At 45.9% G+C, this 24,692-nt stretch overlaps 1 protein-coding gene across 5 annotated transcripts in view; it reads right to left on the bottom strand.

Moving 5' to 3' along the window:
- USP4 (ubiquitin specific peptidase 4) overlaps window positions 1–23,380 on the bottom strand; it is a 50,315-nt gene extending 26,935 nt beyond the window's left edge. For 2 of the 5 annotated variants that reach the window (XR_003754510.2, XR_003754511.2), the window contains exons 1-10: window positions 23,244–23,380; window positions 20,713–20,840; window positions 14,856–14,986; window positions 11,436–11,562; window positions 9,781–9,926; window positions 9,486–9,547; window positions 5,542–5,682; window positions 4,666–4,780; window positions 3,336–3,509; window positions 2,183–2,341 (exon numbers count right to left, since the gene is read on the bottom strand). Coding sequence is in view for 3 of the 5 variants with exons in the window: in XM_029050907.2 (XP_028906740.1) it covers window positions 2,183–2,341; window positions 3,336–3,509; window positions 4,666–4,780; window positions 5,542–5,682; window positions 9,486–9,547; window positions 9,781–9,926; window positions 11,436–11,562; window positions 14,856–14,986; window positions 20,713–20,840; window positions 23,244–23,344 (1,284 nt within the window). In the remaining 2 variants the exon portion in view is untranslated. Of the gene's footprint in view, window positions 1–2,182; window positions 2,342–3,335; window positions 3,510–4,665; window positions 4,781–5,541; window positions 5,683–9,485; window positions 9,548–9,780; window positions 9,927–11,435; window positions 11,563–14,855; window positions 14,987–20,712; window positions 20,841–22,688; window positions 22,783–23,243 lie in introns of those variants that run through there. The other 3 variants (XM_029050907.2, XM_039910183.1, XM_029050908.2) reach the window with 3 other exon arrangements.
- Window positions 23,381–24,692: the final 1,312 nt, after the last annotated feature.

Raw genomic sequence — 24,692 nt, 5'->3', positions numbered from 1 at the left:
CTACCAAAAATGTACAGCAAGTCAATTTTTATGGTGGAATAATTTAGTTCTTCCCCCAAATCTTTGGAAAAAGACTTGGAAGTTGGCATTGACAGAGGAATTGTTGCTGAATATGAAAGCCACTGCCTGTACTAGATACTTCTGTCAGCAGAGCTTATGCTCAATTTCTTAAGACTCGGGCAGCAGGTAAGACAGGCTTCTATACTGCCTTGGCCCAGGAAGGGAATGCTTTCTTACCCTGAGTTAAGGATGTAGATGATGGGGAATTCTAGACCTCCAAATTCTCTTTTCATGTTCCTTTCTTTGTTGACCCTTTCTCCCCACTCATACACAACTCCAACCTTTGTCTTTCTATTATATCCCTACCAATTTCCATCCCCTGGGGGGCAAGAGAATATGGATTGTTCAGTACAACCCATCACCACTTCTAGAAATACAACTCAAGACCACATCCTACCAATGGAGGGAAACTCCCTGCTCACACAAAGGTTCTACATAAATAGTGCAATTCAAGCACGTACTACTTACCCTGAATTTGGAAGGGGACTAGAGGTCTTCCCTAAAAATTGCCTGTGTCGGGCAAACCGAACTGGGCTCGCCAGCACACTGAAAAATAAGCTTTACTACAAAGAGGTAAAAACTAAAGCAGCACTAGGTGCCGTAAATAATAAAAAGACATCAGCATGACAAGGGGATGGCCTTTGTGCATGGAATGGTTGGGACTACCAGCTATATTAACATCCAGAGGTGGCATGATTTCTGAATTCTAAAGACAATTACACAACTACACACACACACACACACACACACACACAGTGGGAATAGCTTTCAAACAGTGTCTTCACTTCTCATATCAATGTGGCTCAGCAGCAACTTAAAATGCTCGGATGACACCTGTAGCAACTGTACGTGTTCCTAGCAACAGATTGTTATTATATATAATTCTCTCAAGAACACTGTTGAATAGACAGGAGATTAAAAAAAAAAACCCTCTGCGCTTGATTCAAAAAGCTTCCAACACCTTTAAGTGAAAATCTGCTCCAGGGGAGCGGGGGAGGGAGAAATGGGGGCAGACTATCAAACACTGAAGACTGAAAATCTTGGGAATTTTGTGGATTTCAAATATGGGCCACCTTCTTGTGCACCAGGTAAGGAGGATAAGGAAGGAAGGTGCCTGTTACACACACATGGTACACCTGAGTCAAAACTGGTGGGCCATAGAGGAAAAGAGAAGGACGGTCCCTAGCCCCAGGGAGCAGACCGTGGAGCTGGAAGCTGGGGCCGACTCTAGAAGAGCGGGGAAAAAAGTGCGGCCTTTAGGGGGACAGCAGCAGTTACATGGACTGTAGCAGCTGGTAAGGGTGCCGAGCTAGGGGAAAAAGCAGCTTCTCCCCGGATGAGGATTCGGAGCGCCAGGTAGAGAGCTGGAGCTGACACGGAAAGGGAGGAAAGGAGCGGGGCTGTCCGGGGAGCAACCATTGTACGGATTTCTTTCATTATCTACTTTATCCTGCATTTATCGCAAAGTGCTTTGGCCATGAGGAATAGGCGCCAGTCGCTGATAATCGAGCTTAGCCTATAGAAAGCACTTAGTGTAAAGGCCACAACTCATTATTGATCAAATTTCTTCTAAGTAGGTAGATATAATATCCATTTTATAAATAGACAAACTAAAGCAGAAAGATCAAATACCACAAATTACCACAGTTATTAGATGACAAGTAATTTTGGAGATGTGGCAACTTGACAAGGGAATTAGCAGTCACACTTGCATTATCTGCTTCTGGAGAAGCTGCCTCACCTCAAACACTTCAGTGCTCTATTCACTAGGCCTCGATTTCCAAAAGATGAGTCTATGCCTTGTGAAATGAAGTGCAAACTGTTTCAACTAATACTTGGGAGAAAAAAACTGCTAAACTCGAGGGGGTATTTCCGGGCCCATTGGCTTGAGGGCATTTCTGTATAAAGTGCATTCAAATGCTGTCTTCTAAAATAAACGTTTGTGGGACGCATTAAAGACACTGGACCTGCAATCTGTATCTCAGGAGAATGGCAAGCAGGCTTAAAGTCAACAAGGCCATAGCCTGAAAACAGGCCCTTTCCAGCTGAAGTCTGACACCACCCCCACAAGGCAGCTCCTATACATTAGTACGGTTCAAATCTGTCCCTAAATATCATATACCAAATCAGGCCGGCCGTTGGCATCTTGTAGCTCTAAATACGGCTTCTTTTTCACCCGGTTCAGATCCTCGTGTAGTCCGTCCAGAAGGAAAGCTAATAATTCCTGAGAGTCTTGTTGCTGGTAGCCGGAAAACTGAGGGGCAAAACGGCCAACTTGGGTCTAAATGAAAATACCACACATATAAGTAAGAACGGAATGGTCGAACACACACACACAAAAAAGAACTTGTGTATCCTGAAGCTGTAAGGAGGCCCAAGCCAATTAAGAATCAGAAGGGACATCTCCTTATCAACAAACTGACTGGTTTCTGAAAGTTCAGCCTCTGGCAGAGTCAGAACAACATAAACAACAATTATTATTATTATCATGGTGTCTTAAACGCTTGCTACGTACAAGCACTACTCTAAGCGCTGGGATAGATATAAGTTAATTAGATTGGACACAGTTCTCTGACTCACATGGGGCTCACAGAAAGTAGGAGCGCAAACAGGTACTGAATCCCCATTTTACAGATGAGGAAACTGAGACCCAGAGAGAAGTGAAACGACTTATTCAAGGTCACACAGTAGGCAACTGGCAGAGCTGGGATTAGAACCTATGTCCTTTGACTCCCAGGTCTGAACTCTTTCCCTAGGCCACGTGTCTTCTAGAGGCAACAACGGGTCTGACAGGCTGGCTTCCCAGTGCTACCGAACACAGCAACCCCACATTTGAACCCCAAACTACTCTGAATGCACAGTTATATTTTTGCCTCTTTCAAGTTCAGTGTTTCAACACATCTCGTCCTCTCAGGGAACGGAATGGTACTACATGTTGTTTTCAATCAAGAACATGATGAGAAGTATAGGCTCTAAGGCCTCAGGATAGTTATTAGCTGGTCTTGGAGTTTTTCCATTCTCTGTTACTCCACGGAACTGGAGCAGGCACCTCCCTCTGCCATCCCATTTCGATTCCTATGCCCTTATGTGGCCTGTCACAAAGATTTGAACAGTCTCTTTCTTATAGTCAGAAAGTGTTGCTCTTTTTTTTAAATCATGAGGAAAACGAAGAATCCAGAAGTGAAATGAAGAATCCAGACGAATCTGAGCCCACACAGACCTAGTACACTGCAGTGTCAGAAAATGCCTCGTTACAAAAGAAAACATATGCTCACCTTGAACATGCGGGGGACCACTTGAGCATTCCTCCCAGACCACATCTGCTTAATAAGCTGTGCAAAAGCCTCAGCAATTTCACCTTTCATTCCAAGAGGATTGTCGCGGTTGATTTCAGCCTCATATTTATCATTCAAAAAGTACTCGGTCAAAGGTGCGATGTTACTTAAACACTGAAAGAACACAATCAGAAATAATGCAATTTCAAGACAGCTCACAGCTCCTGTGTGGGACAGGAACTACATGGATCTGATTATCATGAACATATCTCAGCATTTAGCACAGTGCTGGGTACAGAGGGGCTTAAATATCACAATAATGATAATGCTGTTTCTAAAATGCAAGGAATATAGTATCTACCTTAAAAGAGAAAATGAGAGAATTGCCACGACCAAAGTTTGAGAGAATTTGATATAGTGAGAAGAAAAATAATTCAATTTGGATAGGCCTGGCCTTTAAGTCGCATGGACTCTATCAGTGCAAATGGCGAAGTCCACAATCTTTATCTCTTATTCAAAACCTGCTGTCTCCAGAAGTACCGCATTGGGAAATACTGATTTGTGGGGAGGGGAAGCCGTCTATAATAATAATTGTGGTATTTTTTAAGCACTATGTGCCAAGCACCATTCTAAGCACTGGGGCAGATATAAGGTAATCAGGCTGAACACTGTCCCTGTCCCTCATGGGGCTCGCAGTCTTAATCTCCACTTTACAGGTGAGGTAACTGAGGCACAGAGAAGTTAAGTGACTTGCCCAAGTTCGCACAGCAGACACGTGGCAGGCCTGACTCCCAGGCCCAGGCTCTTTCCACTAGGCCACAGTGTTTCCTTAAGCAAATCATGTATAATTTGTGTGCTTTTCCTGGAAGTCTCTCATCCAGGCTAAACCTGCAGAAACAGCTATGGAACCCGACACACTGGTCTAGAAAAATTGTTCATCTCCAAGAGATTAGAAAGCAGTTGACAGAGACTAAGTAAACAGAAGGTTCAAGAGCGCCAGTAAGACTCAAAAATGTAATGTTATTCAAAAAGTTAAAACATTTTGGTGAGCTAGAAACTTGAGCTATTTCATTCCATTTCCACAAACTTTGATTCCCAGCGCTATGGCCGAGGGACCAAAATTAAATCCAAATCAGATTACATACCACTAAACGAATGATACAGAAACGTAAATTGCAAAAAAACGGATTCCTTGAAATACAGATTACAAAGGCAGATCAAAACAGTGTGAATAACCTGTAAGCAGAATAACAGAGCTATGGTCACAATTTCAAACCTAAATTATCTTTGTTTGCAAATTAATCCCCAAGTGAGGGCTTTGTCCCTTTACCTGCAAAGCGGAATTCATGAAGCAGGTGTTGCCCAGATTCCCGAGGCCACAGAGTCCAGGATGGGTATGAGGACCAGAATCCAGGCAATTGTAGGAATTGGAGAAGTCAGAACCTCTGGAAGAAACAAAATACCAACAGCCATAGAAGTGCAATCAGCAAAAAAGAAAACAGCTTTTCACTATCATCAAGAGATATTTCTGAAGCACTGATTACACAGCAATGGACCTAACCATCTATTTCCTTTACACAGGTCATCCAGACACTACCTTTTTCATAACAAAAATGGAATAAGCAGCAAATACTTATTTCCTGCCCTATATATTGTGACTATCTCAATCTTACACAACTGTAATTAAAAAAAAAAATCTCATTGTCACCCTAACCCTGATAATCTGGCCATGGTAGGCAGAGTCAACTTAAGGCTCTATGGCTCTGGTGAGCCCTGGGCAGAAGCAGCCCAGGGTAGGTCCCCAATCCTAAATTTACCCCCTTTCCCTAGGTCCCCACACACCCTAGGACCCCACACACCCTCCTTCCCTGGAATTGCCAAGGTTATTTTTAGCTGGGACTGGTAGCCACATGAAAGAAAATGCATGTGGGAGTTGAGGGGAATGTTAGCTATGGTGGATCCTCCTCAAGTGACTGGCCCTGGGCAACTGACCAGTTTTCCCAGTGGTAAAGATCTTCCCTGTAAGACTTGAAGAAGCGTTCCTCCCTATGCTAAAATGGATCCAGAATGAGTTTAAGAACTGAGTATGAATCAGATTTCAGGAGTAAGGTAAAAACCCAAACCAGGATTCAGTACAGTGAAGGAACAGGTACAGTGCGAAGAGGAAAAAGAGAGAGATGTATAGTGAAAGCATTCCTGCTCTTACCCCCGGCTGAGACTGGAACTGACCACTCCAGAAGGTTTAATGCTATCACCATTTGTAATGGGAGGAGTAGACTCGGGGGAATAAGTTGTTGGTGACTTTGGAGAGGTAGTAGTAAGATTTTTGCTAGTTGTAGTGCTTGATCTGGGAGAGAGAAGAAAAGCAGAAATATTGCTACAGATTTTATGCAAAAAAATAAGCATGATCTAATTCCCAAGAACACTTTTCCAAAAGAAAGGTGCTTTTCTTGCACTTATTGGCTTCAAGTTAGTTGCAAAGATCAATATTTTAATGCAACTTCAGGAGAGAGTTCAAGTGACAAAAAGCCAGAAAATTTAGCCAGTTTATGACTTCCTCAGCCTTTCAAAAACTCAGATCTCTTTACCTGATCATCTCTCATGTTTCAGGATTGCATACCTTTGCCTCGGTACTAAAGTTTTCTCGTCACTTTAAGTCCACTTTGAGCCACTTGTCTGCTGTATGACCTTGGGCAAGTCACTTAACTTCTCTCTGTCTCAGTTACCTCATCTGTAAAATGGGGGTTAAATTCTACTCCCTCCTTCTTAGACTGTGAGTCCCCTGAGGGACAGAGACTGTCCAACTGGATTGTCTTGCATCTACCCCAGCACTTAGTTCAGTGTTTGGCACAAAGTATGCACTTATCAAGTAATTTCTTAAGGAAATGTGAGTGCCATTGACAGCACGACTGGTATCTGACCAGTTTTCACGCTCAGTAGCAAGGGGCCAGAAAAGATGACCTACTATATTTTCTTAGGCCCAGTGTGTAAGAGATTCTCTCCCACTGACAAAGTCACAGAGAGCATCTTGCCATCAGCAGCATGGACTTCAAACCATAGGAGAGCTCTGCAACTACAAACTGGCCAGAAACTCCCGATGCTTGCTCAGGAGTTGGAAAACCAATACCCGTGCTACATGAACATAGTAGGTGGTAACATAATTCCTTGTGGGAGATTAAGCAAATGGCAATGGCAGAAATATTGTTAAAATGCTTGTTTTACAATAGGTTAAAAAAACCCAATAGGACACTTACACATCTTATTTCACTTTCCAAGGAATGTGGGGTGGGGCAAAATGCCCAATGCGGGTAACTCAGTATCTATGAGTAGCTGAAGCCTACCAAAATCTGTGAGGAACCTAAAATCTCAGGTTTGTACCCTTCTTGTTTTGAGCCTTTTTTTCCCCCGTGATAGTTTTTGCTCCTTTCCTCTGCTTTCTCACCCACTCTTGGCTTCCTCCTTCTGCTTGCTCAGCTGTTCATGGCTCCAGCAGCTTCCCACCAAGACTGTGGGCTCCACCACCTCCAGTTCAGCTCCCACAGTCTTTTCCCTAGGCCACCACCTAACCTCAGGTCCCCCCTTTGCCCACCCCTCCCCCCAAAGACTTCCTACCCACCCCAGACTTTGCATTTCTCCCAGATCTTCCCACCTGCCAACAATTCAGCTCTCCACTTAGCCACTTTCAGATCCTTTCAGATCCTGCCTGTGTGGCCCACTAAGAGTGGGTGAATGTGAGAAAATAGATGTGTCGGAAAGGGTGTAGAGATGGGTCCCAGTTTTCAGGAGGATGATAATTAACACCCGGTAGGATGGACTACAGATTGAGCTCAAAGGACCTTTGGTCTGATCTAATATGGAGCTTTTGTCTACATAAACTTTTTCACACAGCGAAAGGTAATTTGTTACCACAGGTAGTTGGGTAGGTGGAAAACCTTAAGAGGTTTAAAAAGGAAATGGAGATCAAATTGAAGGATGAGAGGCCCATAATGGTTTATTAGAGGGGAAAAAATTAGGAGGATAGCTGGTTTCCCCAACTAGATTGTAAGATCCAAGGGCTGGGATCACGTCTACCTACTCCACTGTTCTCTCTCAAGTGCTCAGAATAGTGCTCTGAGCTTGGTTAGCGCTTAATAAATACCACTAATTATCTGACTGACTGGAACATCCAGAATCATCACAATGAATGTCAAAGAGAAACATAACACAGTGTTCTTCTAAACATTCCATGTGGCCACTGCCGGAGACAGAATTCTGGGCTGGATTGAACTTCAGTCTGACCCAGTTTGGCATTTTATGTTCTTAAGCGTAGGTCACTCAAGCTAATAAAATGTACTGGAAATGTAGACTGTCTGAAGCGTCAACATTTAAGTTCTGACAGTACAGTCTGAGCCCTCTTCATCAAAACTATTTTTCTCCAGTCTCTCCTCTCCCTTCAAACAGCATCTTCTTCTGGCCTTGCAGGCTCCCTGGCAACTGAAGAGACCTCCCTTTCAAGAGAGCAAAGCTGTGTCTAACTACCCAGCAGTTAACGCTATCGGAAAGAAAAGAAAATATTAAAGATGCAGCATATAGTTCAGCTCTAAGTCTGTAGAAAAGAGTTCGTGAAAGAGAGGACTCCAAAGAAATTCATCTTACGTTGGCCACTGGTTAATGAGACTATTTACTATCCCACTCTCCTGGCCAGAAGTTACACACACTTAGTGAAATTAATCAAATTGGTACCCTTTTCTCTCACCCTTGCTAAAGAGTTAATTGCCCCAAGAGAGTGGCATTTTGCAAGGCTCTATGAGAGAGCTGGTAGAATTAAATGGGACTGAAAAACATAGCCAAGTGCCATAACTAGGGAAATCTCCTTGCCTTACCTTCGTGGCAAGAGGCCCACGGCAGGCTGAGACGAATCACAAGAAGGATATAGGATACCTTCATCTTGGAATGGTAATAAAGCCATTTCTCCTAGTACTTGGGGAAAAGCTAACTGAGACAGGATTCCCTACTCTACTGGTGTTATCCTGGGCACCCTGGATTACAAAAACAACTAAGGACCCACTTTTGGTAGCATCCGTTTGGGCCACCAGCCTGCCAGAGAGCAGACTCCCACCCCCCCATACACAACAATTTTCCAGCATCATTCTCTAGATCAACTTGTTCAATCCCATGCTTCATTTGTGCCAGGGCACCTCTAGAAATAGCAATTCATAGCCCGGGCACCTCTTGGCTTGCCAGTTCACTTACAAAAGTGAAAATACAATCTCTTCAGATTTGTAAACAGCAGCTCTCACTGGTACAGTGACTGCACTTGGACCAATAGGCTCAGATGGCCAGGTAAAGCCTTAGTTCCCAAAGCATACAAGTTTCTTTTCTGTTAAATTACAGGCACTGAGACAAACACTTCACAGATCTGCACTGCACGAGGTCTAACAGCTCTCCTATTAAAGAGGCCTCTCCAAGCTAGGTCAAGGAAAAACTGGCCTCCTCAACCCTAAATCCCGCCCCTACCCTCCCTCACGGAAGCAGTGTCTCAGAAAAGAAGTCTTCTGGGCCAAAATTCTCTAGCGGGAACAATTCCCTTGGCCACCCTCCTGGCCAGTATTTAACAACTACTCTTTAATCTAAATGCATGCATTTACAGCAAAGAGACAGTATTAAACTGTTCTTCTTGACTAGAAGTCCCAAAGAACTCTGGTCCCGTGAACATCTCCTGTACCGGATTCCCAGCCAACCCTTAACATTAAGGCTGAAAAGCCCAGCTTTGAAAATGTGAGCAGAGTTTTCACCAGGCAGGGAGGTCAGGGCAATATCTGCTCTTATCAATTAGCTCTTCTAGGTTCACTTTATCGATAGCTGGAATGCTGAATATCTATTGCACAGCCAGAATGATCAATATATTAGTGAAAATGAGGAAACTTTTCCTTTTTATCCAGTCCAAAGGAAACAACACGAGGAAGATGACCGTAGCCTGCCTTACAAAAAGACCAGACCCTGAACAGCAAATATGGATTCTAAAGATTGATTTGATCAGTGGACTTGAATGAGGAGCTTTCTTCAAATCGTAGTCAGGATACCACATTTTCTAGGGGTAGTAATTGGGTTGGAAGGGAGTTTTGCTCTGACACCTAAACATATGCTACAGAGGGAAGAAAAGTCCCTTACTTTGACTGAATTGTCTGTCTGGGCCAAGTACCATCTTCATTTTGTAATTCAATCACCAGAACCTAAAGAGGGAATAAAGAAAGTGAGCCAGAGTAGAAGCAAACTTCCTCTTGCTGCCTTAAAATTATGCATTTTCCATCCCTACTATCGGTGTTGTTCCAGTTGTACAAGAATGAACCTGAATACTAACACCTGCCCTCTTGTGCAAAGAAAGCCAATTTTCCCAATCCGAGCTATGAACAAACACATATATAAGAACATCCTTCTGGAGTGGTAAGAGTTCGACGCCACTTACCTGCCCCTGATAAAGACCAGCATCTTGTATGGTGTTGTCCGGCTTATTGAGCTGTTCATAGGTATTACTCATATATTTATTCCATAATCTGGTTTCTTTGTCATCAGGAATGTTGAACAATCTCCGCATTTCTTTCTCAATTGTGGCTAATTGGAGATAAGCAAATTTTAGAAGTCAGGTACCTTTAAAATGACAGCAAAAAGTGTACTGGGGGCAGAATAGGTTTTATTCTCAGAGCATTACTTTGAGAATAAAACAGGCATTTTGATTAAAATCTTTAATTTTAGGTGTTCGAGCGGTTCTTTGGCCCTCAACTCATTTGGTGAAGTATTTCCAGAATGGCTGAAGAAACTCAAGGAAGGCCAATTTTGAGCGCTTGATGGAAGAAGTTGTACCTGGCCCAAAGAGTTTCCAAATATTTAAAGCACCAACAGTTCATTGGGAACTAAATTCTGACAAGCTCTGGACTTAATGACCAGACGTAGGCAGAGAGAAGAGCATCACCTTTAAACTTTGGCCCACTGTGCATATTAAGTGGGAAATGGAGCATTATATCTTTTACCCCTTCAAGGTGACTGCAGTCAGCTCTGTAAAGTTTACATGCTTCCATCAAATACACTGAATCAAGTCAACACTTTTTCCACAAGTGCTTCACTACTTCTTTCAGCCTATAACCAAGCCAATACAGGGCAGGCGTGTTTTTGAAGGGAACTTTCTTGTGGAAAAATCCATTTCTGAACCAAGTATGCATGAATCAAACAAGCTCTGGTGCCAAATTAAGATTAGCAGATCGATGTAGGTACAATGAAGGTAATGCGTTTGAAACCTCGCCTCAGAATCCAAGCCAAAATCCCCGATATCAGCTCATTCACCTGATAAAGAGACTGTTTTTTGGCTTTCCACCCCTCTGACCCTTTCCCCCTACCCTAGTGACTGTGGGAAGGCTGAGAGAAAGTAAGCGAGATAACAGCCCCAAGGAATTTGCTGTTGGTTTGTTTCTTTTCACTGGTGTAAGAAGTCTGGGTTACAGAGAGAGCTGTTTCGTTTGACCAAGTCAATGGAAGGGCACTGCTTTTGCACTGCCCAAATCTAAACTGCAAATCTTTTTGGTTCATTTGCCAATATGAGCTTAAGAATCAGGGCAGCAATTTAGTTCTCAATTAGGCAGACCTCTTCAGCAAGTCCCGAGGCTCCCACAAATACAGTTTCAAGGCCCTGTCCTGTAAAAACCTCAGTGCTTTTCATCGGTCCTTAATTTGTGATAAAGAGTACTAGCACCAAATTCCCTTTTGCTTTGAATGAAAATGAAGTTGCTCATGTTTGCACCACCAATACAATGATTCCACAATTTTTTTTTCCCAAATTATGTCATCTGCTCCTTTTTAACCTTTTGCCCAATGGACACAGATTATATCTTATTCTGTTTAGTTTCAGCAAGTACCTCATTAATAGTGTTCATTCAATGTCTCAGGGTAAGCTGAATACGCCCTGGGAAGAAATCTAAAGATCGTGATCAAGTGTGGGGTTTTTCCCATGACTTAAAAAACTAAACAAAAGGCCTAAAGAATCTCACTCCCATTCAAACAAAAACATGCTCAGACCAGAGGGAATCTTGACATTAGCTCTCACTCTCTCCAGGTCTAATTACAGCTTACCTATGGTGTCCGCTTTGCTGAACTGGCAACTCAGCAAATTGGTAGGGTCACTATTTTGACAGAGCTTCAGTTCCAGCAGATAAACCTCCACTTTACAATGCTTGACAAACAAGCCATGCTCCACCACCTGCAAACAAAATAGATGGTATTTGTTAGGTGCTTACTATGTGCCAAGCACTATTCTAAGAGCTGGGGGAAATACAAGGTAATCAGGTTGTCCCACGTGGGGCTCACAGTCTTTAATCCCCATTTTACAGATGAGGTCACTGAGGCACAGAGAAGTTAAGTGACTTGCCCAGAGTCACACAGCTGACACGTAGCGGAGCCGGAATTAGAACCCACGACCTCTGACTCCCAAGCCCAGGGTTCTTCCATTAAGCCACGCTGCTTCTCGTGAAGTGAAGAGACGGCATCTACTCCATGCTGTTCTGGTAACTACAATAAGAGGTGGGGGATGTAAAGACTAAGACCCCATTCAGAATCAATTTCAATGAACTACTGATTAATAGGCTACAATCATAAAAATAAAAAATAAAAGCTACAGAAATTCTTCCCACCCCTACCCCCCACCCCCAAGAGTTCCAGGCTGTGCGATAAAATGTCATTGAGAACCCATTCTTATAGGCACTATTTTAGGATGGCCAGGTTTAGGAGACAGCTTCAGCACTGACTGGGAAGATCAAGAGATCAGGGAAGGGCTGGAAATTCTGCTTTTGATCAGAGGCCATTTCCGTGCTCAGCCGCAGCAAACTTATGATTGGAAGTCTTGAAACTGTACCCATTCCCCTAAAAAGGAAATTTAGGTTAAAGGCCACATTTCTTTCTTATTCTCACTAAGAGGGTGGAAAAGATTTAAATTGCCCAGAGAGGATATTGTTATGGCTGCTAGAACACTACCTTGGAGAGAGAACAGCAAACTTGGGGGGGGGGGGGGGCGGCGGCGGTGTTAGCTTGGAAGCCTAGCAATGGCCCAGTGAAGTGCCTGGAGAGATGGAGTTAGTCTGGGTCGTGGTCAAAACAAGGCCAGGCTTCAAAAGCTGTCAGAGCATTCTGCCAAGGATGTGGGCTAAAGACGTTCTTTATGGTTTGAGGGGCACTCTTTAACATATTTGTAGGTCTAAGAGCCTCTGTCTTCTCCCCCTGGGACAGAAACTTATTCCTTGCCTATACTCACTCTAGAGGTTGTTCAATTAGGAGACCCAAAGGTTAATTATGGGCATTGGAAAAGGCAAAATTCCTCATATAGCCAACTCATTTCAGAGAGAATGTCACAATAATACAGACAGGAAGGGACGTGGTTATGAACCTTCCCTAGAGGCAGCATATTAGATCCTCTGCAGAAATCTGTCTTACCTTTTCAGAACCCTACAAAGCTCTTAGAGTAGCTTCTGAAACACTTTCCTGACATAGCACAGATTCACTCAGTGTAGATTTAGGGTCAGAGGGAACTTAGCCAAGGAATTTTATTACAACTTGAAAGTCATTCTTCCAAAGCTCACATCCAGTTAACTCCCAATCGGTGCTGGACACAAACCAAAACCGCTTAGCCCAAAATGTTAAAACTCCAATTAAGGCCCACTGGCCATTTGCCTATTGACTATTTCTGGGACACAGATACAAGGAATACTTCTTCATTTAGGTCTGCATATGCACAGATCAGGTATACACATCTATCAGTTATATAGATTATTTACATTAATATCTGCCTCCTCCTCTAGACTGTAAGCTCACCGTGGGCAGAGAACACGTCTACCTACTCCACTGTACTGCACTCTCAAGCGCTTAGTACAGTGCTCTGCACATGGTAAATGCTAAATAAATACCGCGGATGACAATGATGATCTCAAAATCATTCCTGTGGTTGGATCGCGCGTGCAGTTATATATTTGTATGGGGGCCACACTTTTAAAAGCTGCATGTTATAAAAACTACTAGAACTACTGTGTTTCTTGCAAACACAGGGGTAGGGTGGAGCTTCTCTACAGGCCGAATGAACAATCCAAGACCGAGGGCACACTAGACAAGTGGGAAACAAAGTGCAACACACAGACACACAATTCTAAATTACCTCCTCAGGCAGTGAAAAAGCCACAGGGAGACACGCAAATTAGCTCGGCTTCAGGACACACACTGCTGAGACTGTTGCTGCCATTGTGCTCCAAGATTTCTGATGTGAGAGTGTTACATATGAAGCACCTCCAAAAAAAAAAATAATAATCTAGAAACCCTGGCGAGCAGGGACAGCAACAGGCCCATCCCTCCAAAGAAGGACTGCAGTTGCTTCTTTCTCCTCCTGCCTCCCTGCTGCGGCCACTGTCCTGCAGGCAGTAACCTCACAGGTGACTGAGTCTAATACTCCTTACCTAGGCAACCCTGGAGAACAACTAGAAGCAGTACTGCTCAACAGCCATTTGCTCTTCTCTGTATCACAGCCATCATATGTTTGAGGAAATTCTACATTCGGCCCAGGGCTAAAAGGGGCACGGCTGGACTAAAAGGCGAGGGCCTAGTTCTAATGCCACGCCACGACAGATCTCAGGCTTTCACTCTTCAGCGTCCTTGAGGGCTCTTCTGACACTCCAAAAATCTCCAACCACAGTGCTCTTCCGGACAGAACAGGGCAGCGTGTCAAGAAAAGCACAACTTTTAGGGAGGATTTGGGAAGGCTATGATACTGAGAGGCATTATCAAAAATAACACAGGCCCAGGTGGCAGCCATTTTGTGGAGGGGGCCTGAGTGGCAGCCATCTTGAGAAACAGGTGCTTGAGGCAACTGCTTACCTCACCATCTGAAGCTGGTCATGGGCACCAGCCTATTAATTCAACAGGAAAAACAAGGCTAGGTGTATAGGTAGAGGTGGGGCACTGTATGTGAAGGACTACATAAAAAGCTTTACCAGAGAAGTACCTAACGAACATCATAAATATTGCAATAGGACTGCTCTATAGACCTTATGATCAAGATAAGGAAAGTCATCAGGGAAGTATTAGCTGGGATTAGGGATGCTGTTTTTTTAAAAAAAAGGTAGGAATAATGAGAGACTTCAATTATTCTCACAGATTGGCTGAATTGGCTGGGAAGCAGCATGGCCTAGTGGAAAGAGCATGGGCCTGGGAGTCAGAGGAGCTGGGTTCTAATTCCCAGCTCTGCCACTTGCTTGCTGGGTGACCTTGGCAAGTCCCTCAACTTCTCTGTGCCTGTTTCCTCAACTGTAAAATGGGGATTCAATACATGTTCTCCCGCCCTCTTAGACTGTGAGCCCCACGTGTGGCATGGACTGTGTCCCACCTGATTAACTTCTACTTACCCCAGTGCTGAGAACAGTGCTTGACAAAGAGTGAAAGGGCTCAAATTCAATAATAAGAATAATAATAATAAAACAGAAAAATAAACCGGTGTAACTGATTTTAATCACTCACTTTTCTGACAATAGGTTGTTGCCCTTCAATGCAACCATACCAGTTGACCAATTTGTTCCAAGCTTCGGCTGGAACCAGTACATAGTCCAGTTCATCAATCAGGTGGTCTTTTAAGATCTGATTTTCCGGATCTAAAAAAAGAAGACAAAAAATCATGAGCCTTAGAGAGAACAACAGCTTTTCTCTTAAAGTAGCATATGCTACAAATAGTTCTTTTTTAAAAAAAAAAAGTATTTGTGAAGCACTTACAAGTCAAGCACTATTCTAAGCACTGGGATAGATAATCAGGTTGGACACAGTCCCTGTTCCACATGGGGCTCACGTTCTAAGGGCCCACATTCTTCCAGAAACACAATCCAGAGGTACAAGAGAAACTACTCCAAGTTCTCAATGATTGCCAAAGTTGCAATCTGAACACTCCTACGAAGTGGGAGTATGAAAGTTAGCACATTTCTAGTGCTTTTCCCCTGGATGATCAGAGTACTGTGCTAGTCACTAAAATGGCGCAATTCAAAGGCAGTCTAGCCCTCTAGAAATTCACTCTTGGTCACGGTCCTCTCATTAGACGTCACAGCACTTTACAGAGACCCGCCATCTCACAGAGCCCTTAAGTAGGGATTTAAAGATATTTTGAAATCCACTGTACAAATGAAGCACATTATTCAAATGACGTCTCTCTCATCATCCGAGGAGTACTACTGTCAAATGCCTTCGAGTCGTTTCCGACCCATGGCGACTCCACATACACACCCTCGCCGAAACCTCCCATCTTCTGTCAAAGCTCTTCTGGTATGTGTATCCATAGAGTTTTCTTGGTTAAAAACTACGGAAGTGGTTTACCTTTGCCTTCTTCCGTGTAGTAAAGACTTGAGTGTCTGCCATTATCTTTGATCAACATTTTGATCACTTGATACCCGCCTTTTTACTCTTTCCCTTGCCTGCTGCCCAGCACAGGTGAATCGACTCTGACACTTCCGGCTTAGACCTTTCCATCATAGGTAACCCTGAAGAGAGACTCTCTCTCAATGGACTAGCTCTAAACTTCATCAGCGTATGCAAACTCTCCTGCCATAAAGCGTTGATTCACAGGAGAACAAGAAGTACAAAGGCAAAAAGGTTAACCAAGCCAAAACACAGTTCAATCAAGTGGGGGGGGGGGGGGGGCGCAACAGTAACCTTATTTATGTTATGAGTTAAGTGCTTACTATGGGCTGAGCACTGTGTTAATTACTAACACCTGTGAAGGACAGGGGTCAATGCAAATCAACACACCTGACAAACAATTAGTAACAGAGTCAACCAACCAAGATAAAGTCAAGACAAGTAAATCAATAGGAACACCAGGACTTAGAGGAGCTCCTTAAGCCACCTTTTGCTCAAGCAACCAGGGACGGAGTTATCACAATCCTCCACACCAACACAGAAATGCTACCTCAACCCCTAGTCAAGATTTTATGCCATTTCCCCCCAAGTATCCATCAAGCGCCTGTAACATTTTCAGCAGCTGTGGAGGTTCTACTAGGCCAAATGGTCGGAACTGAGGATAACCAGAGACTTCACACATCATAGCCAGTAAACTAAGAACGTTAAGTCCAGTTCTATAATGCAGGAGTGAAACTCTGGCAGAACGCTTCGCTAATGAAATACTTGTGCTGTAGCATCTGCCCATGTCCAATGGCCACATGCATTCTCCAAGCCACTTCTTCTGTCACCCCCGCCTGTATATCCAAACAGGCTTGCATTGCCAGAAGAATGTTTTCATCATTTCCTAACCGTGTGTTAGCCCCAAACCCATGTTTTCACTACACATTTGGCCAGCATGCAATCAGAGAACTAGGGCGTGTCCTTCTAACAATACGCAAGAGTCTGGCCACAGCACCACATGCCGTCAGAATAACCATAAAAATTTTGGTACTGAGTGACTGCTGTGTGCCAAGCACTGTTAAATCAAGTCGGGCAAAGTTCCTGTCCCACATGGGGCTCAACGTCTAAGCGGGCGAGAGAACAGGCATTCAATTCCTATTTTACAGATGAGGAATCTGAGGCACAGATAAGTTAAGTGACTTGCCCAAGATTGCACAGCAGGCAAGTGGCAGAATCAGGATTAGAACCCAGTCCGCTGACACCCAGGCCCGGGTTCTTTCCATGGGTGAATACTACAATAGGAGTTTTCCTTATTGAGGGATCCCCTCAAGAAATGTAACCTCCACATTATAGAACTAGGTGTGCCCATAGCAGCCACTGCCAGAGCTCAAAAAACATACACTCATCTCCTCTTCCACGATGCGTTTAAAAACGTCCAGGATCAATCGTGTTTATCGAGCGCTTACTGCGTGCAGGGCGCTACGCTACACACTCGGCTGCGTACAATATAACAGTCGACAGACAAGTTTCCGGCCCACGAGGAGTTTACGGTCTCGAAGATGACAAGTAAATATTCCGCTGGGTAATTTAGAAAGCACAGCAGGAGAGAGAAAGAAAGATAATGAGACAAGACATCAAAATACTAAACACCCAAAGGCAGAGATCATCTGACAGTGGTACTGCATTTTCATTTGATTAGTGAACTAAGCCAACGTTTATGGCTCCCTTGCCATTACACTGATTTCACAAACACATGGCTTACAGCTAAAGAAATGCACCATTATCCACCAATTAAAGCAAGAGAAATTCAGTAAAAATCCAAAAAGAGAAAAGAAAATCTGCAAGTAACATGAAATACCATAACCAACAACAGCACTAAGAAATTCGCTCAAGACCACTGGAAAACAATACACGATACGGCAGAAAACAAAAGCAAAAGATGAGCAGATGGTTTTCCAGAGAGATCATCCATTTTCAAATCTCCTGCCTCCTCAAACTTCTCCTTCCCCTATAGGTTACAATATTATCTTCATTACTCATGAGATGGATGGCTTCCAATATGAACTAATCTTACACATGTCCTGCATTCTAGACATTGGAGGTAGCAGGACTCTTCAAAATGTCAGACCAAAGAAAAAAAACTGGATACAGTCTAACAGTCTTGGGGAACAAGGCTACCAAAAAGAACCCTATTTACTGCTTTACCGCTTGCACTTGCTTTTATTGGGAGAAGTATGTACATTTTGAAAAAGCTCCAAAAGGCCTACAAATAGACACAAGTATTTTCCTTATTAGTGTTGCATAATGCAACACCCTCTGTGGTGGTGTACTTTCCCAAGTGCTTAGGACAGTGCTCTGCACACAGTAAGTGCTGAATACCACTGAAAATGAAAACAAAAAATCCAAACTGAACGCTTTGACTGAACTATCCTTCTGAAGACATGCCCACAACGAGCTTACGGTCTAGAGGATTTCCTCCAATTGGAAAGTGAAAACAAATTCAAATTATTAGTTAGAATTTAGCCGTTTGGGGACAAGGGACCTCCTTTCAACATTACAAGCAAGTTTACGTCAGCATCCGCTCAAACACTGCTGGGATTTGGTCAGTCTCTGGCTCAAATGCAATCAACACTGCTCTAGGACACTGATCAATGGCCTAATTCTTTTTTCTAACTGAAATCCTGCTTCTTCAAGTAACAAATCTGTTGTTTTGACATAGCCTCAGTACCAACACATACAAGCTGGACCTCTGGAAACAAAAACAAAAGATAACCTTAGAAGGAAGTTGAGCTCAACTGTTGGTCTCAGATTCTCTTAGGTACCTGTCGGGCTGCTCTCATGTATTAGTTTCCCCCCTAGTCTCCTCACCAGAGCCTTTAGTCACTATCCTGATTTAGTAGCGTGCCTTCTGTTCACACACTATTTTTACTGTTCACATGTGACTACCATCAGTAAGGGAGAGATAAGGTACTAGAATTGCTAACTGGTTCTGCAATTTGTTCCTTTCAGGGGGTAGCAGAGAAAACGTGGGGAGCTAGTCTCGTTCCAGGTGCAACTCACACTGGTTCAATTTTACAACTATTCTGATGCTTTTGCATTCCACCAGCTCGTTCATTAGCCTCGATTCACTGGAGCCTCATGGAAGGAAGAGGGAAAACTTGGAGAACCTCAAAATCAGGCTTCTGCCAAAATAAGTTTAGAAGCCAGCAGCGAGGCCTCCTGGAGAGAGCCTGGGCCTGGGGGTCAGAAGACCTGGGTTCTACTTAATCCTGGCTCCGCCACTTCACTGTGTAACCTTGGGCAAGTCACTTGACTTCTCTGTGTCTCAGCTCCCTCACCTGCAAAATGGGGATTTCGAGACCTGGTCTCCCTCCTGAGCCCCCCATGTGGGACCCGATTACCCTGGCTCTATCCCAGAGCTTAGAACAGTGCTTGGCACATAGTAACTGTTTAACAAATACCACAGTTGTTATTATCATCTCAACTGAAAAGTGGGGATTAAGACAGAGCCCCGTGTGGGATATGGACTGTGTCCACCCTGATTATCTTATATCTGCCCTGATACTCAGTACAGTGTCTGGCACAAATTTTGCTGTGTTGTACTCTCCAAGTGCCTTGCCCGTAGTAAGCACTCGAAAACCACTGAGTGACTGAAGAAAAAAAAAAAGAGAGACAGGTAATTGAAAATATCAAACTCTATCCCAATTCTGTCTGGCTACACATTCCCCGGGCAGACCTGGCCCAACTCAAATCCCTAAGAAGGTGCCAGGACCCTACAGAAAAACGTCTGTTTTCTGGCAGTCCAAAATGGCAATGCAGCACTGCCAGTAAACTACAGCCTGGCAGTTTACCGATAAACTGGTAAACTACCAGGCTGTATAGTTTACCGACACGCTAGATTCAAAGAATTTGCAAAATACCAAACAAGTGACTCCCAAGATAAAATTTTTATTGGGTTGGGGGGTGGGGGGGGAGCGATAGACTAGAACAGATTTAGATTTAGAATTTCCAAGTCCATCCAACTTCTTGACCGAACACCCACGCCCAGCCTTTACAGAGAATAAGACATTTAACACTCTTAATCCTGGCTAACTGGAAGTATCGTGATTCTCTAAATGCAAACGTATCCCTGAGTAAGACACACATTCAGTTTTCTGAGCGTGATGTTGAAAAAAAGAATGGAACTTAATGAGCACAAGTAGTAAGTACTGAGCAGCATAGCACAGTGGACAGAGCACCAGCCTGGGAGTCGGAAGGTCATGGGGTTTAATCCTGACTCCACGGCTTATCTGCCGTTTGCCCTTGGGCAAATCACTTCACTGGGCCTCACCTCATCTGTAAAATGGGGATGGAGACAGAGACAGGGACTGTGTCCAACCCAATTTGCTCGTATCCACCCCAGTGCTTACTACAGTCCCTGCACATAGTAAGCACTAACAAATACCATAATTATCATACACAGAATCATAGGGCATCCAGGCTTCCTCCACTACCACTGTAACTGCCAATGATTTCTGAACTGTTCACTGAATGCACAAGATTGAAACCCAAAGGAGAAAAATGAAGTAAAATATAAGTATGAATCCACATGTCAGCATTAGGTGAAAGGAAGCGAGACCTAGTTTTATGTTGACATATTGAGAACATTGGGATTTGGGGCTTACCATAAAAATATAAACCTTAACACTCTGCACAAACTCTCAAGGGGGGGGTGTGGGGAGGTGGATGTGAGTATAATTCAAATAAGTAGTTATTTCTGAGTGTGGACCCATGTATAAGCCGAGTAGATCTTTTCTCCACAAACTTCACCGGCTCGACTTTACTCTGAGGGCTTTCTTCGACTCCCCCGAAACATCAATTCCCATACTCACCGAAGCTTCTTGTCCCAAGAAAAGACCAGTTCACAAGGTGAATGTTCCAGGTGGCAAAAATCTTTCCTAAATCTACTGTCCTACTAGTACTCTGGATTTAAGAAAAGCATTTTGTCCTTTACCTGAAAAGAGTCCAGAATTATCAATGGGCCCAGGGTACAAGTTTTGTTCACCCACGTGGTACATATCCCAACTGTCATAGCCAACATACTTCTTCCATTGTTTGAACCAGCGACTGTCAATCAGGTACCTGAAATAACAAGTATTAAATTTGACAAAAAAGGAAAACTCGAAGCAGCCAAACTCCTAAAGCAGGTACGAACCTGCTCCGTAAACAAGAATATTTCTAGTAATACTCATCCATTTCTCCATCGAGGGGAAATCTTGAGTTAAGAAATTAGCAGAGTTCACTTGGAGCTTTGAGTCATTTTTTATTTAGTAAATTTGACTTGACATTTACTTCTACATGCCAAACTGAAAGAGTTGTATTTATCTTGCCCGGCGACACCACGCCTACTATTTTTGAACTGGAGGAAATTTGAGCAAACGTGATTAGATTTATTTTTTTTAAATACATCACCATGACATTTTACAATTAAGCATAATGAGAGGGGGAAAAAAACAGGTGTCAGACATCACAAAATTTACCCAAAACAGATTCAAGCATTGAGGGCTTCCAGAAAGGGTATTCAAACTTCTGACAAATTCCCTTTGCCAGTCACACTCCTTGCGCACCACCTACATCCAGTTTCCCAATTTCATTCATCCTACTCTCATGAACCCCTGGGTGCAAGCTCTTCATCGAAAAGAGAGCAGGGAGTGGGAACTGGCAAGCGGATCATACAGAGAACAAACAGGTGAGAAAGATCCCATTCGGGATTATTTCACTCCCACTCAAACTCTTAGCTCTGTTCAGCATCTCTAAAGTCTTTATCGGAGACCTGGAATAAACAAAGCTGGGGAGGACAAAAAGAGGTTTTAACTCCCACAGCGGGAAGCCATGGGCTGTGGACCCTCTCCACCTTCTGTTCCCTGCATTCGGAACAGTACTCGTAAAGGACGCCAACGACCACTTCACAAACTATCCATTAAAATCCTACTTGACCTCTTCGTTATCTCTGAGCCTCCATATTAGTCTTCTCAAAGGGCCACTCACCTCTCCTGGATTGGCTCCTACCTCTCAACTGCTATGTGAACATCTCTTCTTTGACCTATTCATTGTCATCGGTTGACTCTAAGGAGGCTATCCTAATTATTTTCCCTCCGCGCTCCACGTAGGCGCTTTCATCCATCATTATTACCATGATAGAAATAATAGGAATCCAGTTTATTAAGTGCATATTGCGTGCAGAACATTGAACCGCTGAGCAAGTATACAGAGTAGGAAATGAGACAAGCCCCTCAACCTCATGGACCTGGGGACTAGGGGCCTGACTACACCCAGGAGCAACGAAGCAATCGAATGTTAAAAGACGAGGACAAACACACGAATCAGAAAGAAAAATCTGTAGGGTGCCACTGCTCCCTAAAACTCCCAAATCTACTTCCCGACCCGGGTTTGCTCTCGCGGTCTATCACGAATGTTTTTTTTTTCTCTCTAAGCGTCCTGACTAGATAGATATCTGCCTAACTCCTCAAGCTGAATCTGGCTAAGCCAAAGCTCTTCATTCCCTCTTCTGTCCAACTTGTTTCCAAGGAGAACGTACCGGGCAGTCATAGATATACTGACCAGGCATGTAGAGAGAAGTGCTGAGAACGGACAGGTTTATGAGCAAGGTGCAGTTGGAGAGCTGATGTCACAGTGGGCTCAGATTCCCTTTCTCCTAGTACCATTTCACCGCCTCTACCCCTCGGTATTTTTTGAGGGTGACAGTATATAGGACACTGGTCCTTCCTTTTTTTTTTCCTCTCTCTCTCTCTCCCTCCCCCTCCAACTGAGTCTTTTGACAACCTCGCTCACCCCACTTCTCGACTGTCATCACCAGCCTCCTCTCCCCTCCTCGTCCCCAATGATCTTCGACCCCGCTTCCCTCTCGCCTTCTGTAATCCCAACGGACGGTCCTCGAAGCTCCAGGCTCTCTACCCGTTCGGACCCTACCTCCGTCATCACTCTTTTCATTTTAGTCACGCCAATTCTCAGTTCCTTCATTCCTCACACTTGCTTCGAGAGCCTTCTGGAACCATCCACCATTTCCAAAATCCCAGGCTACTCCTTTCCCCTCGCCGGAATCCATCTCGGCGCGCCTTTCTCCGGGGCGACCCGGCCCAACCAAACGGGGGAGGGAGAGACGCGACCTCGCGAGGGAGAGCCGGGGGGGGGGGCCCGGGGGCTCCGGGAGAGGGGACGGGGGCCGAAGGAGAAGCCCCAGTGAGAGCTGCGGGTAAACCCCCCGGAAGAGGAGACGGAGGGCGAGCCTGACCCCGCGCTGCGGGATTAACCACCGTGGCCGTCGGCAACGGGAGAGCGGGGATGAAGCGGGAACTGGGGGGGCGGGCGGGGGCTGGCCAGCGGGGAGCGGGGAAGGAGCCGGTCCCCCGTGCAAGGGGGTGAGGAATGGCGGGGCGAGGGAGGGGAAGGTAGCCGGGCCCGGCCGGCCCGCAAGGCCGACGAGGGCAGGAGGGGAGGCCGAGCCCTCGGCGGCGCGCCTCTCACCATTCGGCCCCGCGCTGAAGGGTCGTCCGCAGCAAAAGTCCCAAATCGGCTTTCTGGGCTTCCGTGTCCTGCCGCCCCCGGCGCCCTCCGCCTTCGGCCATTTCGGCCGCCAATCTGAGCCGGAGCGGGCCGGACATCCGCTTAGCGCACAATGCGCTCCTACGGCGCCGCCCCCGCCCCGCACCCCGCCCCGGCGACCGGGGGGGGCGGGGCCCGGGCGGCGACGGAGGGGGAGTGAGGCGGGGACAGCGGGGAGGAGGGGGAGGAGGGGGAAGAGAGGGAGGAGAGGGAGGAGCAGCAGGAGCAGCCGGAGCTGGGGGGGACGGGGGAGGGGACGGGGGAGACGGGGGAGGGGACGGGGGGGACGGGGGAGGGGACGGGAGAGGGGATGGGGGGGACGGGGGAGGGGACGGGGGAGGGGACGGGACGGGGAACGAAACTGGGGGAGCGGGGCGGGGGAGGGGAGGGGGGGGCGGAGGCGGGGGAGGAGGAGGAGGGGGGTTGGAAGGGGGAGATGGGGGAGGGGACGGGGGAGGGGATGGGGGGGACGGGGGAGGGGACGGGACGGGGAACGAAGCTGGGGGAGCGGGGCGGGGGAGGGGAGGGGGGGGCGGAGGCGGGGGAGGAGGAGGAGGGGGGTTGGAAGGGGGAGATGGAGGAGGGGTGGGAGGGGGAGGGGGGGGAGAGGGAGGAGGGGAGGGAAGGAAGGAGAGGGGAAGGGGGTAGAAGAAGAACTGGACCATCCCGAGGAACCCCTCGAGAGGCTTCGGGGCCGGCAAAGGCCACCGACGGGCGAGGCGGGAAGGGGGAGACGACGCTGGGGCCGGACTTCTCCCTGCCCGGGTTGGACGGGCCGGGGTTTCGGGAGGCCCGCTCGACTGCCCAGACCCGGGCCTTCGGACAGTAAAGGTTTCCCCCAACCGCCCCTCGGACTCCCTTCCCTTCCCCGGCTGCGTTGGGGGGCCCGCAGCGGCTCCGAAAACCCTCCGTCTGTGGTGAGGAGTCGCGGGCCCTCCGAAAACCCTCTTGACCTTTGACTCCCAACTGACGTTACCTTCGAGGCTCCTGGGACCGGATCCTCCCCCCAGAAACTCTCTTGCCCCATCCTCTCTATCGCCCCCTGTCGGGCTGGGGCCACCATCGTCCCCTCCAGGGAGGGAGGGAGGGAAAGGCAAGAAATGCGAAGGGGGACAAGTGAGGAAGAGCGGGATTTTGCCGGCCCACTCGGTCGACGTGAAACGAGTCAGAGGCCTCTAGCCAAGAACAGTTGACCAAAGGAAAGAATGGAAAGTGACTTAGTGTGCCCCCGCCTCAAAAGAAAGAATGGAAAGTGCTTTCGTGTGTCCATCCCCCACCAAAGGAAAGAATGGAAAGTGCCTTCGTGTGCCCCCCCCCAAAAGAAAGAATGGAAAGTGCCTTCGTGTGTTGTTCCCCCCAACCCCCGACCAA

The sequence above is a fragment of the Ornithorhynchus anatinus genome, chromosome X1, assembly GCF_004115215.2.
Source record: "Ornithorhynchus anatinus isolate Pmale09 chromosome X1, mOrnAna1.pri.v4, whole genome shotgun sequence".
Taxonomy (NCBI): domain Eukaryota; kingdom Metazoa; phylum Chordata; class Mammalia; order Monotremata; family Ornithorhynchidae; genus Ornithorhynchus; species Ornithorhynchus anatinus.
This window is presented reverse-complemented; position numbering and strand designations above follow the sequence as displayed.